Source organism: Schistocerca piceifrons, chromosome 3 (assembly GCF_021461385.2).
Source record: "Schistocerca piceifrons isolate TAMUIC-IGC-003096 chromosome 3, iqSchPice1.1, whole genome shotgun sequence".
Taxonomy (NCBI): Eukaryota; Metazoa; Arthropoda; class Insecta; order Orthoptera; family Acrididae; genus Schistocerca; species Schistocerca piceifrons.
Window position 1 is genome coordinate 311726043 of NC_060140.1, and position 16065 is coordinate 311742107.

The 16065-nt window shown below is 41.5% G+C and overlaps 1 protein-coding gene across 2 annotated transcripts in view; it reads right to left on the reverse strand.

The window, feature by feature from the left end:
* Positions 1-16065, reverse strand: part of LOC124790159 (DNA-directed RNA polymerase III subunit RPC8) — a 56198-nt gene that overhangs the window by 11654 nt on the left and 28479 nt on the right. For both annotated transcript variants that reach the window (XR_007016237.1, XM_047257755.1), the window contains exon 4: positions 5202-5329. Coding sequence is in view for 1 of the 2 variants with exons in the window: in XM_047257755.1 (XP_047113711.1) it covers positions 5202-5329 (128 nt within the window). In the remaining variant the exon portion in view is untranslated. The remainder of the gene's footprint in view (positions 1-5201; positions 5330-16065) is intronic.

Sequence of the window (16065 nt, forward strand, 5' to 3'; positions counted from 1 at the left end):
TTCACCATGTCCCGTAATTTGTCTTCACTATCTTTGAAGATAGAAATGTCAACAGTGAATTTTGTCATTCATATCCATTCACCTCGAACTTTAATCCCACTCCTGAACCTTTTTATTATTTCTGTCATTGTGTCTTTGATGTATAGATTGAAAAGTAGTGATCACAGACTGCATCCGTTTCACACCCGTTTCAATCCAAGCACTTCATCCTCAGTCTTCAGTTCTTATTGTTCTCAGGTATTTTGTACCTATTGTGCATTATTCATCTTTCCCTGTAGCTTATATCTATTTTCCTGAGGACTTCAATCAACTAGCAATTTGTCTTGATTTTTCTGAAATCTTGGATCCAATATCAAGAGCAAGATGGTAATTGCCTCTTCCTAAAGCCAAATTGATTGTCATGTAACAGATCCCCAACTGTCTTTTCTTCCATACATTATTCCTATCAGCAACTCAGATGCATGAACAGTTCAGCTGATTATGTGATAGTTCTCGCATTTATCTTCCCTTGCTACCTATTTTTTCTGGAAGTCCAATGGTATATCTCCAGTCTCTCAGATTCTACAAACCAAACTGAAGAGAAATTTGGTTGCCTCTTCTCCCCATGATTTTAGAAATTCTGAAGGACTATGATCAATGTTTTCCACCTTATTTGATCCCATGTCTCCAATTCTCTGTTAAACTCTAACACTGGATCCCTTACATATTAAATTTCAACTCTCAATTCTTCTTTGATCACGTCATCAGATAATTCCTCCTCCTCCTCCTAGAGGCTTTCTAGTAATTTCTCCACACATCTCTTTCCTCTACATTTACCAGTGGAATATCCTTCACACTCTTAATGTTGACACCTTTGCTTTTAATTTCACTGAAGGTAATTGTGATTTTTCTAAATGCTGAATCTGTCATTTTGACTACTATTTGTTTTTGATTTCCTCATATTTTCCCTGCAACTGTTTCACTTCAGCTTCCTTATATTTCCTATTTATTTCATTTCTAAGAGACTTACGTTACTGTATTCCTGTCTGTCTTTAATATTTTTGTACTTTCTCCTTTTGTTGATCCACTGAAAGCTTCACAGCTACTTTCTTTGTATCTATATTTGTCCATCCAGTTTCTGTGAGTGTCCTTTTTAGAGAAGTCCATTATTCTTCTGCGGTATTCACTATCATAGTCATAAAGTATTTCAAATGCACATCATCATCATCCCTCAGTACTTCAGTGTAACACTTCTTTCCATACTGATTCTTTTGCACAATCCTCTCAGTCCGTTCCTTGTCATTACTGAATTTTTATGTGAATCTGCATCTACCCCTGGGTACAGCTTATGTGTCTGACTATGACATAGTCTAGTTGGAATCTTTCCAAGTCTGTATGTCGATTCCAAGTACTAATATACCATTCCTCTTGTGATTTTTGAAGAGTGTATTTGGTATCTGTAGCTGAAATTTATTGCAGAACTCAATATGTCTTTCTCCTCTCACACTCCTAGTACTATGCCTTATTAAATGACATACTAGTAGTTCCTCTTTCTGCTCCATGTCTTTTTTTCCCCTCCCCTCCAAGAGTATTTTTATAGAACTGTGTGCGTCCAACAACACAAAAATGACAGCCTTCTCGGCTAAGATACAATTAAAAATGTATTGCAAATAGAGTTTAACCTGTCTTGTCAGTAATCTGAATACTATTTAAAATATGCAGCAATGGAAAAATTGGAAAACTTATTTTTCATCCACATTTATAACAATACGGAAAGGATAGATCGCTACTCAGCACAATAATGAGAAGATGACACCACACACACACACACACACACACACACACACACACACAGGCTACTGTCTTTGGACACTAAGGTTGGGCCTAATTTCCACTATAACTTCAACCAATCTATTTCCCTTTTGAAATTCTCTAGCATTCCACGATCTGACCTATCGAATGCCAGTTTTCTTTTTTCTGATGATGACATCCTGCTGAGTAGTCCCTGCCCAGAGATTCAAATAGGGGGACTATTTTACCTCGAATGTTTTACCCAAGATGACGCTATCATCATTAAGCCACACGGTAGACCTGAATGTGCCCATGGGAAAAGAATAAATGCAGTAGTTTCTCATTGCTTTCAGCTATTCACAGTACCAGTACAGTAAGGCCATGTTGGATAGTGTCATCAAGGCTCTTGTCCCTGTAACTACTCCAAAGGCTGCTGACCTCTCCATATATACTACTCCATTGCAGATGCACCTACAGCAATGCTATCTGTATTGTCGAGGCATGCAAATGAACCCACCTCAGCACAGTCCCAGGTTCATCAGGGAATGACAACTTAAGAACTAACAAAAATATGCGGACTATAGCAATATTTATCTTTCACGACATCAAATACTTACACTACCACAACATTTAAAATTACAATACCACGGCATTTAGATCACTTGATGACATACCATCTCCCACATCTCCTCTTTTTTAGGAGCATTTTCTTAACACAGTTGTGAAGCTTACCAATAACTATTTTTTCCACCTGTTAAATCTTAAGAAGCCTTTTTTTTATTATTTGAAAATAATAAAAATGTGGGTATGTTTGTGTGAGAGGGGGGTGTGAGGGAAAGGGAGGAGGGATAAGGGAGGGAGGGAGGGATTAGAGGTACTGTCTTCCCAACCTACACAATACCATAATAATTCATGGTACGAGGGTGACCATTTAAGTGTTTACAAATGATCACTAGAAGGTGCTACTGAGATGTGGCATTACTGTGGTTTTAAAATTTTCATTTGTTATTCTTAAAATAATTGCAGCTCAAAGTGGCTACGTAAGTTTTTTTTCTCAAACAGTTTTTTAAGAAACAATTTCATGTTAAGTTTTTTGTTAGATTATTTTTTTATGATATTTGTAATGGCGTAACTTAACAACAATGCCTCGAATCACTTTGCTCAACTTTTGGTAATCCCTCTCCTTTAGAAAACATTGTTTACATTATTGGTTTACAAACTTTCTATGTGGTCACGGTTCTGTAAGCAGTGAATTTTCCAAAGGCTGACCAAAATCAGTTGTCATTCCAAAAAACATTGATGCTGTGTGCCAGACGTGAATGAAGAGGATTGGCAAGGTCCTTTATGCAAGACAGAGCCATATATAGGCATACTGAAGACTGCAGCACATTTGACTTTGCTTGAACATTTAGCTGTAAAAAGTATCTGTTTGCAACAGATTCCACTCTATTTGACTGAAGCTTAAAAAAAGGCTTATGTCCACCAGTGTAAGGAAATTCTGTAAAAAGTCCACTGAGGGAAAGTAACACTGAAGCAAGAGACAAAATTTAGATATATTCCTACAGGATGGAAAGTAAGCAGCAATCGGTTGTTTGGATGTTCCACGTACAGAAATTAACAAAAAAGTTTCACCCACAAAGCACTTCTAAGAAAATGATCATATGTTTCTTTGGTTATACTGGACTGCTTTAGAAGATTAAAAACTGTTAGAAATGAATGGTAAACAACAACTTGTTTGTCACAAGTCACTGATGAAACTAGGGCAGTGAACAGAAAATGTCGCATCATTCTTCAACATTATAATGCAAGCTCTCACATAGCACTCAAACAATTGTTTATTTGATGGAGAAAAACTTTAAATTAGTCTCTCATTGTTCATATTTACTGTGCTTAATACATAATTAATTATTTTTGTTCTCTAATGAAAAAAAATGTGTTGACAGTGATTTTCTCACCTCAAGAAGCTGTTCTACACCTACATCCATACTCTGCAAACTATTGTGAAGTACATGGCAGAGGATTCAATGCTTCCAAAACCACGTTTTTAAGGTACCACTGTCCAAATGGGCAAAAAATGTTTCTCAAATTTGTTTGAAGGCATGAAAAACTATGTAACTTTTAGAAGTTAGATTCAGAGAAACAATAAAACAATTTGTGTAAAAAATGTTCTCTTTCATTATTTTTCTAAAATGTAAAAGGCAGTCCTTGTACATCATACAGAGCAATTCAGGACCAAGTAGTCAGTCTAATGAGTGTATGAAATGGATAAATCTTTCAGTCTAGGAAAATTCTATGCCGAACTTGAGCTCATTTGGACAATAAAGAGGATGAGGATTGAACCAGGCGAGGCTTTGCTGATGGAATCAATCTTTTAAAACCAAATCAGAATAGGGCATGGTTTTGAATCCACACATATTACATTTCCAGCTCACACTTACAGGTAATGTACCTTAACAAATGGCATCCTTTACAACAAAATACACACAAATATTTACTGTGTCAGTTTCATCCTGTTTTTCTTTACTATCCTAACTGCAAAACTATGATAACAAATACTTGTATTAGATATGTTATAGAATATAAATAAAAAACAGGTCACTTCATTGTGTTTCATAACTGAAAAGAAAGAAGGCATGGGCAACATTTGGGGAACCATGCGCCTGATTCACACACTTACTTAAGCTCGTGGACCACCTCATCATATGACACGACAGCAGCACTTCTAGTCAAGTCAAAACTATAGCATCTGTGACGTTAAAGTTTATGGAGTAACACACCATTATGAATGTCGCCCCTTTCCTGAGATTCCACGCCAACAAATTATGCCTCACAAGATGTATGTTTGAGAGTACAATCATTTTATTTTCACATGGAATTTCTTCTGCAGTCCAGACTGAAACTAACTGAGGGTCAGATGCAGCCAGAAGGCCATCCATTGCTCACCTTTGTCCTAAAGCAACTGCACTGTTACTAGACCATTAAAGAATATGAAAATGAAATAGGAAAAACAGAATATTAACTTGTGACAAAAAAGCCCTGTCACATAACTTGTGTTGGCTTGGAAACCAGGTATCTCCAGAACAAAACTGTTGTCCCTCTTCATATGTTAATAACATCAATATTTTAAAAATTAGTCACCAGAATAAATTCTTATATTTTTGTTTAGTTCTATTTAGTATCCAGGACGTATGAGTGATATCATAACCACATTTCTATTTCCAAATACAATTCACTGTGCTACTATTTGCATTATTTCTATAGATTAGTTCAGTGGCATAGTAGTGTATTCATGAATGAGAACAGTAATGGAGACTACAGTAAATGCGCAGTGTAGTTAAGAAAAAGATACTGTACTAGCCTGAGTTCTCAGGTACTATAGGAACTATCACGTATGAGATTAAAGTTTTGGCATTAAATACAAGTTAACTTACCGTCAGTTTGTATGGAACTTTCGGCTCTTCTGTAGCATCAACTGCATCTTTTACATCTGGATTCTCAGGACCAACAGGTGATGTTTCCACAAAGCTCTCAGCAGTAACACGAAATCTTATTGTCTCTCCTATTAAAAACAACATTTTGTTAAACAACACTAAAAAACACAGAAGAAGTTTTTTGTTATTTTTTTTTGTGTGTGTGTGTGTGTGTGTGTGTGTGTGTGTGTGTGTGTGTGTGTGTGTGTGTGTTTTACAAATCTCCTCTTAAACTGCTGGACTGATAACAACCAAATTTGGTACACATATGCCTTACTGCCTGGCAAGAATCTCTGTCACAGGGCAAGAACCACCTGCATATCACAGTTCATGAGATATGAAGTCATAAATAATGAGATGCGTGAAAAACTGCCGTATCGTGTAAGACCACTTAAATTTATTTCTTCTGTGTACTAACTCTATTTGCAATAAATTTTGCAGACAATGTCCACATATGCAGCTAAATGCACCTACAAACATTATATCATAGTACCACACACAATTCAGCAGATAGGACATCATAAACATTGAGATGAATGAAAAAATGATGAATCAGGCATGAAATTTTAATACATTTATTCTTTAGTACTACAACACTCCTACAGTCGAGTCAATTTAAGGAACTCCCTGACACCTGGCAGCACTTTTCACAGCTTTCAACTGTGAAAAGCAAATAGCTGTAAGCGGAAACAATCACCATCAATAGAGCTATGCAGAGATGTTGTCATAGAGACGCATGCCCAGCATACAGAAACTGCTCAGGATATTACATTAAAAACACACATTTCTAATAGAAAACTGGAAAGATAAATACCCAAGAAATGCAGGAGTTGTTAACTACTTTATAAATAACAGACCTAAGGAATTAAGAAAACACACACAAAAAAGAATTGAGATAGAATACACACTACAGAGAAAGTTTCTCAACTACTTTAGGAACTCCTATATAGTACAGAAGGAATGTGAAACAATGAAACCTTTCAACTTAGATTTGAAGACTTGTAGTTTATCCTTCAATTTTTTCAGGTTATTGGGAGCCTATTAACAATGAAACCTGCTGAATGGTGCACACCTCCTTGTACAATGATTCAGAAAATGTTATCTAGATGCAAACTGTTCTTCTATCTAGTGTTCACTTAGTGAATGTTGCCATTTTCTGAAAGTGAGTCAGTACTGTCAACAACAAATCCCATTATGGCATGTAAGTACAGAGGCGGCCAAGTTAGGATTTCAAGACCCCTACCAATGATCTATGTGAATTTCAAGAACAGACACTGCAGACCTGACTGACTGACCTTTTACGGGCTAAGAATGTTCTTGGGAGTGCACAGGGATGTCTCAAAGTATGATACAACAGGAGATGATAAGAGTAAGAGCAAGCAAAGTAAGCAAATCTTCACGTATCAGTACCACAGACTGGGGAAACTATTCATATAATGAAGATAGTAGCTTTGTTTCTGCACGATACTTCCACAAAAGTTTTCATCTGCCCTTGGTCTTTAGAATTTGAAATGGTCAAGTTCACTGATGGTTTGACCAATGTGAGACAATAAAATTTTGGCACCTGTTGAAGTTACGGACTACTCTATTAGAAAGATTATTCACATCAGACAATGAGCAATCACTGTAAAGGACGTGAAGATGCCTGGGAGTCAGCATTATTATTAATAGACAGAGTGTGAAAGGATCCTCACTGTGGGTCTCCATTTGGCCAACTAGTCAAATCATGCAATATCTTGAAATGTGGAGTATTCAAATGTGACAGTGGCTCAGTGCTGGACAAGATAGAAGAACTTGAGGGCAGACATACTCATTGTCAAGGTGGCAGTCAACCATCTCTAGCCACCACAAAGGGGGACCGCTGCATTGTGCACCAAGCACACCGTAAGCCCTTCACATCTACATCTGCAACCCAATAACAAGTAATGGACTCCCTGCGACATTCTGTGCCATCCTGTAGTATTTGTATGACACTAGCAAAAACTGGACTAGGGAATTACTGTCCCATGCGCACACTGCTGTTAACACCACAACAAAAACACCTGTGTTTGGAGTGGCGTCATGACCAGGAAACAAAGACTGATGATGAATGGCATTGTATTGCAGTTCTGCACTACCCTGGATGACCATTACGGTGAGTGTGGCAGAAACCTGAGGAGATGTCCCATCCTTCCAATGTTTTGGATGGGCTCAGCAATGTTACTCATGGCATTATGGTGTCAGAAGCCATCGGATATGACTTCAAGTCATGGCAAGTAGGGATTGAAGGAACTCTAATGGCACAGGTATGCCACAGACATCCTACGTCCTCATCTGTTACTTCTCATGTGACAGGACTGTGGTGACATTTCTTAACATCAAAATGTTCGTCCACACATGTCACATGCCTCTACCAACTGTCCGCATGATGTTGAGCCACTTCCTTGGCCAACAGGTTGCCCAGATCTGTCTCTGACAGAACAGGTGTGAAACCAGCTTGGGTTTCAACTCTGTCCCAGTGCCAGTATCCAGGATATAAAGGAATGGTTACAACAGTTGTGGCCCAGCCTGCCTCAGGGGATGTTACAACAGCTTTATGACATCCTTCTCAATTGAATTAGTACATGCATCCAGGCCTGAACATCATTGTGATAAGTGGGCTCATACTACCAAATTCTTTGTAAATCTGACTTGATTTTGTAACAAAATAACATCATTTACTCACTAAACCTGCCCCCCCCCCTTTCTGTGTGCTTCATTTCTTTGGTCAGACAGTGTATATCAACAAAATCAATAGACTCAGAACAGTCCCAAATGGTATCCCACACTTTATATGACCTTAGTCATTTCAGATTTGTTCTCTGTTTGTTGTCACTGAAGGAAAGCATTTTGTTACTTTCCTTGTATGAAGTGGACCATTGTGTGTCTAGTATCGTTCTAATGGAACGCTCTGAACAATTTCAACCAAATATGGAACCCACACAATTACCTTCAATAGATTTAGGGTAAAGCAAACACCTCATCCACAAGTATGCAAGTGAGGATAGGAAGGGACTGACATGTAAAATTAATAAAATGTGATGAATATTGTTGTTGTTGTTGTTGTTGTTGTTGTGGTCTTCAATCCTGAGACTGGTTTGATACAGCTCTCCATGCTACCCTATCCTGTGCAAGTTTCTTCATCTCCCAGTACCTACTGCAACCTACATCCTTCTGAATCTGCTTAGCGTATTCATCTCCTGGTCCCCCTCTATGATTTGTACCCTCCACGCTGCCCTCCAATGCTAAATTTGTGATCCCTTGATGCCTCAGAACATGTCCTACCAACTGGCCCCTTCTTCTCGTCAAGTTGTGCCACGAACTCTTCTTCTCCCCAATTCTATTCAATACCTCCTCATTAGTTATGTGATCTACCCACCTAATCTTCAGCATTCTTCTGTAACACCACATTTCGTAAGCTTCTATTCTCTTCCTGTCCAAACTATTTATCGTCCATGTTTCACTTCCATACATGGCTACACTCCATACAAATACTTTCAGAAACAACTTCCTGACACTTAAATCTATACTCAAAGTTAACAAATTTCTCTTCTTCAGAAATGCTTTCCTTGTCATTGCCAGTCTACATTTTATATCTTCTCTACTTCGACCATCATCAGTTATTTTGCTCCCCAAATAGCAAAACTCATTTACTACTTTAAGTGTCTCATTTCCTAATCTAATTCCCTCAGCATCACCCGACTTAATTCGACTACATTCCATTATCCTCGTTTTGCTTCTGTTGATGTTCATCTTATATCCTCCTTTCAAGACACTGTCCATTCTGTTCAACTGCTCTTCCAGGTCCTTTGCTGTCTCTGACAGAATTACAATGTCATCGGCGAACCTCAAAGTTTTTAATTCTTCTCCATGGATTTTAATACCTACTCCAAATTTTTCTTTTGTTTCCTTCACTGCTTGCTCCATATACAGATTGAACAACATTGGGGTGAGGCTACAACCCTGTCTCACTCTCTTCCCAACCACTGCTTCCCTTTCATGTCCCTCAACTCTTATAACTGCCATCTGGTTTCTGTACAAATTGTAAATAGCCTTTCGCTCCCTGTATTTTACCCCTGCCACCTTTCGAATTTGATACTGAGTCCGTAATTTTTGGAGATTTCTAGGATGATCACTGATAGTCCAAATGACATTTCAGTTTAAATTTAGGCAAATATAACAAAAAGACCTCTAAAATCTTTTACGTGTCCAACTGTTGTAATGTATTACTTTTTCACAGTCATTAAATATTAAGCCTGAATATTTAAGGTTGCTCCACATTTCTACCTATTGTTTAAATGTTAAAATTTAATCATATAATTGCATATAGATCACAATATTTAATGAAAGTAATTGTTTCCCAGCCTTCAGGAAATTTACAGATTGTAACTGAGTTTTGCAATTCCAAGCAAGACAAAGCAATAATTAATGGAGTTATTTCTGTCATAACCCTGTAAACTTACACTCCTCATTGCACTCACATAGCTGTTTCTTAAACAAATTCTCATCATACAGAAAGAGAGAAAAAAATTAGAAACGAAACAAGCTTGATTTTACAGTGGCACAGTACCTTAAAGGTACAGTTTTAATTTCAGTTCCAACTATCACATAATTATGCCCCTGGTATCAGTGATGTCAATAATAATTATCAGTTAAAAGGTGGTGAGCATTGCATGTAGCCAGAAACCTGACAGTCTGGACTATATTCAAGGGAAAGGCTAAGATTAGTACATTGACACTCATAATTTTTAACATTTTTATGCAGCGACAGCAACTGATATTGTTTGTATAAGAATATACAGCCTACAGTTGCAGGTTAACTTTATCGTTTACCTAGGTTTCAATGTTAGTAATAATGTCTTCTTCAGAACATAAAATATTATTTAAATGTTTGCCTAAAACAGGCCATGTCCTAAGTCAACTTTATAAAACAGGTGCATGACCATAAGGCTTTGTCACTTCTATTAAACAAGCTTGTTTAATAGAAGTGACAAAGCCTTATGGTCATGCACCTGTTTTATAAAGTTGACTTAGGACATGGCCTGTTTTAGGCAAACACTTAAATAATATTTTATGTTCTGAAGAAGACATTATTACTAACATTGAAACCTAGGCAAACGATAAAGTTAACCTGCAACTGTAGGCTATATATTCTTACATATACACTGACACTGCATTTACATTAACTGAAATATAAGAAAAAAAAGAAGGAAGAAGCAAGAGAGAGGTTACATTGCCATTGTGAGGTTTGTACACACTATCCACAAAAAGATAACAATCTTTTTCGTATCTAGATTACAACAGTCTTAAGCGTAAGTCTGTCAAAATGTTTTTTTTTATGATTGCAGCATACAATCACATTATCTGCACTTTGAGAAACAGATATATGTTCTTTTATTCATATTGACCAGACTTTTCAATTGTGTAGTGTAAAAATAGAGAAGGAGCCCCAAAAATTTTGCATTTCAAAATTAAACTCCTGTTGATTTTGGTTTTATTTTTGTGATGATATTATTAAATAATCTTCTCATCTCAATTTTCTGCTTTATAAATGCATTCGATTTGTGATATTCAACTTTTTTCAAAGACTTATTAATTTTCAAGTCTCTTATTAAACAAGAGCAGAATTGTCAGTGTAGTTATCTAGAAGTCATGTTCTTTGCCTTCAAGCTATAAACTAAATTATTCTGAACTTGTTATTAGACACTCTCAGGTGCATCAAGCTGGAGTGCCCCATCAGTTGGATGGGATGGTTCTGTATGGTAACAGAAGATTCTGCAACCAATAGCAGTCTGTTTCATTTCTGTTAAAATTTTCTGTCTGACAGACCAAGGTCAATGTAAATGTTGTAATTAATCCAAAATTGGTTTGAACACCACAGCACTTTATTTGGCGTACTTGGTATGTCACTGCCTCCCACCGGCCATCAACATGATTTCACAACTCTTACAGAGGGTCCTACACTTTGACATAGACTCTGGATCTAAGTGCATCGTGGCATATTTCAAATTAACAATGTTGCCAGACATGAAACAAGTGATAAGTGACACATAAAAGTCCTAGGACTGGTCGGGAATTGAAACTGTGACCTTTGGATTCTTAGTCTGGGAATGGAACACTGGACCACCAAGATGGGACTCAGTACAAAACTATTTACTAGCATTTCATGCCCACATGCAACAGACATCTTCAACTGGCACAATTTTATACATAAATCACGGCATCTCAGAGAGGAAGTTTAAATATAAGCAAACACTGTCCATTTAAGTCTTCACTGTATCAACTGGTTTGGTGTTCAAAACAGATATAGCCTAAAACGACACAATGACCGGTCAGTGATTAGTCCCGATTGTGTATTACCAAGAAGCGTGTGTGTGTGTGTGTGTGTGGGTTGAGGTTTTCGGGCGCTAAACAGCGTGGTCATCAGCGCCCAAACGCATAGAAACAGGAACACATGCGGAGAAGAGACGAAGACGGACAGCGAACTAGGAGAACGGCTAAAAGACACAGACCTGACGCAGTTACAAATCCTCACATACAGAGGCAAAACAAGAGGAGAAGAAACGCACTAAAAAGGAAAGGAAACACAAGGAAAAGAGAACAGAAATTGAAGGGAAACAAGTAGGTAATCGTGACTGGCGGACCTCTTACCTAAAACCTGGGTGAACCAGTCACCCAGCAGCACATTAAAATCCTCTCCCTAAAATCCGAGGCAACAAATTTGACAGGACACAAAACCGTAAGACCTTAACCACAGTCGTTGCGTCGTCTTGCAAAATAGAGGGCAAATCCGGTGGCAAGGAAACCACCGCCCTCTGGTCAGAGAATAAAGGACAGTCAAGTAAAATGTGGCGGACAGTTATCTGGACGCCACAAGCACTACAGATTGGTGGGTCCTCCCGCCGGAGTAAAAAACCGTGCGTTAAGGGACTGTGCCCGATGCGGAGGCGGGTGAGGAGAACCTCATCCCGCCTGCATGACTGGTTGGACGTACGCCATGGCCGCGTGGTGGCCTTGACCAAACGCAGCTTATTTTCACCGACTGCCAGCCACTCCTCTTCCCATTGACGCATAACACGAGAACGCAAAAGGGAGGTAACAGCATGGAGGGGGACGGCACATTCAACAACGTGAGGGAGGGAACATGCATCTTTGGCAGCCACATCCGCCAGTTCGTTTCCCCTAATACCCACGTGCCCCGGCACCCAGCAGAAAGAAACCTCCTTCCCCTGCCGTTGCAGGTGGAGTAGGGCATCATGGATGTTCTGGACGACCGTATCCGCTGGGTACAAGTGTTGCATGGTCTGAAGGGCACTCAGAGAGTCAGAACAGATGAGAAACTTAAGACTGGGAACACATCTCATCTGCTCCAATGCCCGCAAGATCGCAAACAATTCGGCATCAAAGATGGTAAACGCTGTAGGAAGCCGTAATTTGATGACTCGATCAGGGAAAACCACAGCACAACCTACAGAGTCCCCCTGTTTAGAGCCATCCGTAAATACTGGTACATGGTCAGGATGCTGGTTTAAAATATCGTAAAATAAGGAGGTAAAAACAAACGCAGGAGTGCAGCTCCTCCGGTACTCTGACAAGTCTAAAAGGACGCTGGGCCTCTGGAGCAACCAGGGAGGCAGGCGGGTAAAACCCTGGAGTTGGGGTGCCACACGCTCCACACCAAGGGACTCAAGCAAATGCTTGGCACGAATCCCAAATGGTCTCGTTGCCCTTGGACGACTGGAAAAGAGACGTTCCATAGGGGGTCGGGCAACAGTAGGGTATGCAGGGGAGGGAGGACAGGCAAGGAATTGACACACCCGTCGCACCATGAGGAGTTTCCGCCGGATGGCGAGCGGCGGTTCCCCTGCCTCAGCACACAGGCTGGGGATGGGACTGGTACGGAAGGCACCAGTGGCCAGCCTGATACCCTCATGGTGTACTGCGTCAAGAATCTTCAGATACGAAGGCCTCGCTGACCCATACACAGTGCATCCATAGTCAAGACGCGACCGGACGAAAGCCCTATAAAACTGCAGTAGACGCGCCCGATCTGCTCCCCAGGACCGATGGCTCAAACACTTCAAAATATTCAGCGCCTTCAGGGCCCGCACCTTGAGGTCTTTAAGGTGCGGCAACCACGACAACTTGGAATCAAAAGTGAGGCCCAGGAACCTCACAGTGTCTCTAAAAGGAAGAATGGTGCCCCTCAGACGCAATTCAGGGGAGGTAAAAGCACGTCGAGAACGATTAAAATGAACACACACACATTTGTCTGCAGAAAAGGTAAAACCCGTCTTCGCAGTCCATGCCTCTAATCGCTTTATCGTAAGCTGCAGCTGCCGACTAGCAGTGACAAGACTGGAGGAAGAACAGAAAACAGCAAAATCGTCCACAAACAAGGAGCACTGGGCAGGACTCCGGATTGTGGACGTGATACTGTTAATGGCGACGGCAAAGAGGGTGACACTTAACACGCTTCCCTGAGGAACACCATTCTCCTGCACGTACAAATCAGATAGCACATTACCAACCCGATATCGAAAGAGGCGGCGGGAAAGAAAGGACCGAATGAAGATGGGGAGATGGCCACGAAAGCCCCACTGATGGAGTTGATTGAGGATAAGGCGGCGCCAAGTAGTGTCATACGCCTTATTAATGTCAAAGAATACACCTAGACAATGCTGGTTACGTAAGAAGGCCTGCTGGATGACCGCCTCAAGCAGGGTCAAGTTGTCTATAGTTGAACGACATCTCCGAAAGCCACACTGAGAGTGGCTAAGGAGCTGCCTGGTCTCGAGCAGCCAAACCAGGCGACGGTTGACCATGCGTTCCAATGTCTTCCCGACACAGCTCGTCAAAGCAATACTCCGATAACTACTGGGATGCATTCGGTCCTTTCCCGGTTTGAGGAGGGGAACCAAAATCGCCTCCCTCCACGAGTCAGGGAACGTGCCGGATGACCATATCATATTAAAACAATTCAGGAGTACTTCCTTGGATGGCAGCAACAAGTGCTGCAGCATGCTGTACAGGATTTGATCAGCACCTGGCGCAGTATCATGAGCCACAGACAGCGCCGAATCCAGTTCCCACATTGTGAAGGGGCAGTTGTAGGGTTCAGAATTTGGAGACCGGAAGTCCAAGTGATCCCTCTCGATAGCAGTGCGGTAGCGGCAGAAATCTGGATCACAGTTCATAGTGGCAGTAGATTCGGCAAAATACGTGGCCAGTGTCTGGGCAATGTCTCTCGGCGCCGTGAGTAGACTACCCTGATGCAGCAATGCTGTGACAGGTAGTTGGCTGCGTTTCCCGGAGATCCTCCTGATGGCTTCCCACACTTTTGTTGAACTAGTGGAGCGGGAGATGGAGTTCAAGAACGATTGCCATGACCGTCGTTTGCTCTCTTTAATCACTCGCCGCGCCTTGGCCCTTGCCACCCGAAAGGCCGCAAGATTGTCAGCTGAGGGACGGCACTTGAAGCGGCGCAGAGCTGCACGGCGGGCTCGGATGGCTGAGCGGCACTCAGTGGTCCACCAAGGGACAAGGCGCCTCTTGGGATGACTTGAGGACCGTGGGATCGACAATTCAGCAGCATGGGAGATCACGGCTGTAACATGGTCGACCCATTCGTGGACGCTGGCACGGTGTTCCAAAACAGCTAAATCGCTGAAAAGTGTCCAGTCAGCTCTGCAGAGGTTCCACCTGGGTGGCACTGGTAATGCTACAGTCTCATCCAGGAGGCGAATCCAAAGGGGGAAGTGGTCACTAGAATGGAGGTCAGCGGCAACCTCCCACAGAGCAGAATCCGCGAGTGCTGGAGAGCAAAAGGAAAGGTCAATAGCTGACGACGACCCAGAAGCAGTACAGAAATGAGTGGGAGCACCAGAGTTGAGGATGCACAGTTCTTCGGATGCCATGAGGCTTTCCAGAATGCGACCCCTGGGGCAAGTAGTCGTAGAGCCCCATAAGACATTATGAGCATTGAAGTCCCCCAGAAGGAGAAATGGGCGGGGGAGTTGGGTAATAAGGTCTGTGAGAGCCTCAGAGTCTATGGCGTCCTGAGGCGGTAAGTAAACGGAACAGATTGTGAGCCTCTGCCCCACAAGAAGGTCAACTGCAACTGCTTGCAAGTCCGTAACGAGAGGGAGCTCAGATGAGTGGTGCATGTCATGGACAAAAACCGCAACACCACCCTTTGCCCTTTCCCCCATCAGATCATCTTTTCGATACACGGTATAGCCCCGTAAAGAAGGAGCATCAGTGGCCCGGAAATGTGTCTCTTGGAGACATAAGCACAAGGGGCGCTCTCGTACAAGGAGTTGTAATTCGGCCACATGCGTCCTGAACCCATTCAGGTTCCACTGTAATATGGGAGCCAGTGATCAGGGTGGCTGAATTTTCACCCTGCCCCTGTGCTTTGGAGGAGAGCCCGTACTGGCCGGAGATTTATTCCTGGGGCTGGAGCGAGAAGATCGCCCCCGGTCGACATCAATGTCCATCAGCTCCGATGGCGACCCAAGGGAGATGTCAGATAGTACGATGGCATCATCATCGGACTGACCGTGACTAGTCTCCTCAGGTGGCAAAACCTTCACCTTTGGCGTCTTCGTCTTGGGGGGCTTAGAATGCAGAACCTTGTCAACAGTTGGAGCTTTACTCGCCTGGGCAGAAGGTGCCATATGGGGAGGTGCAGGAAGTACCCCAATGTCAGCAACCACGGCCTTGTCCGATGTTGTGGGGAGAGCTGCAGGTTGCAAAACAACCGCAGCAGCACAAGTGCACTGGCAAATGCAGGTATTAGTGCTGA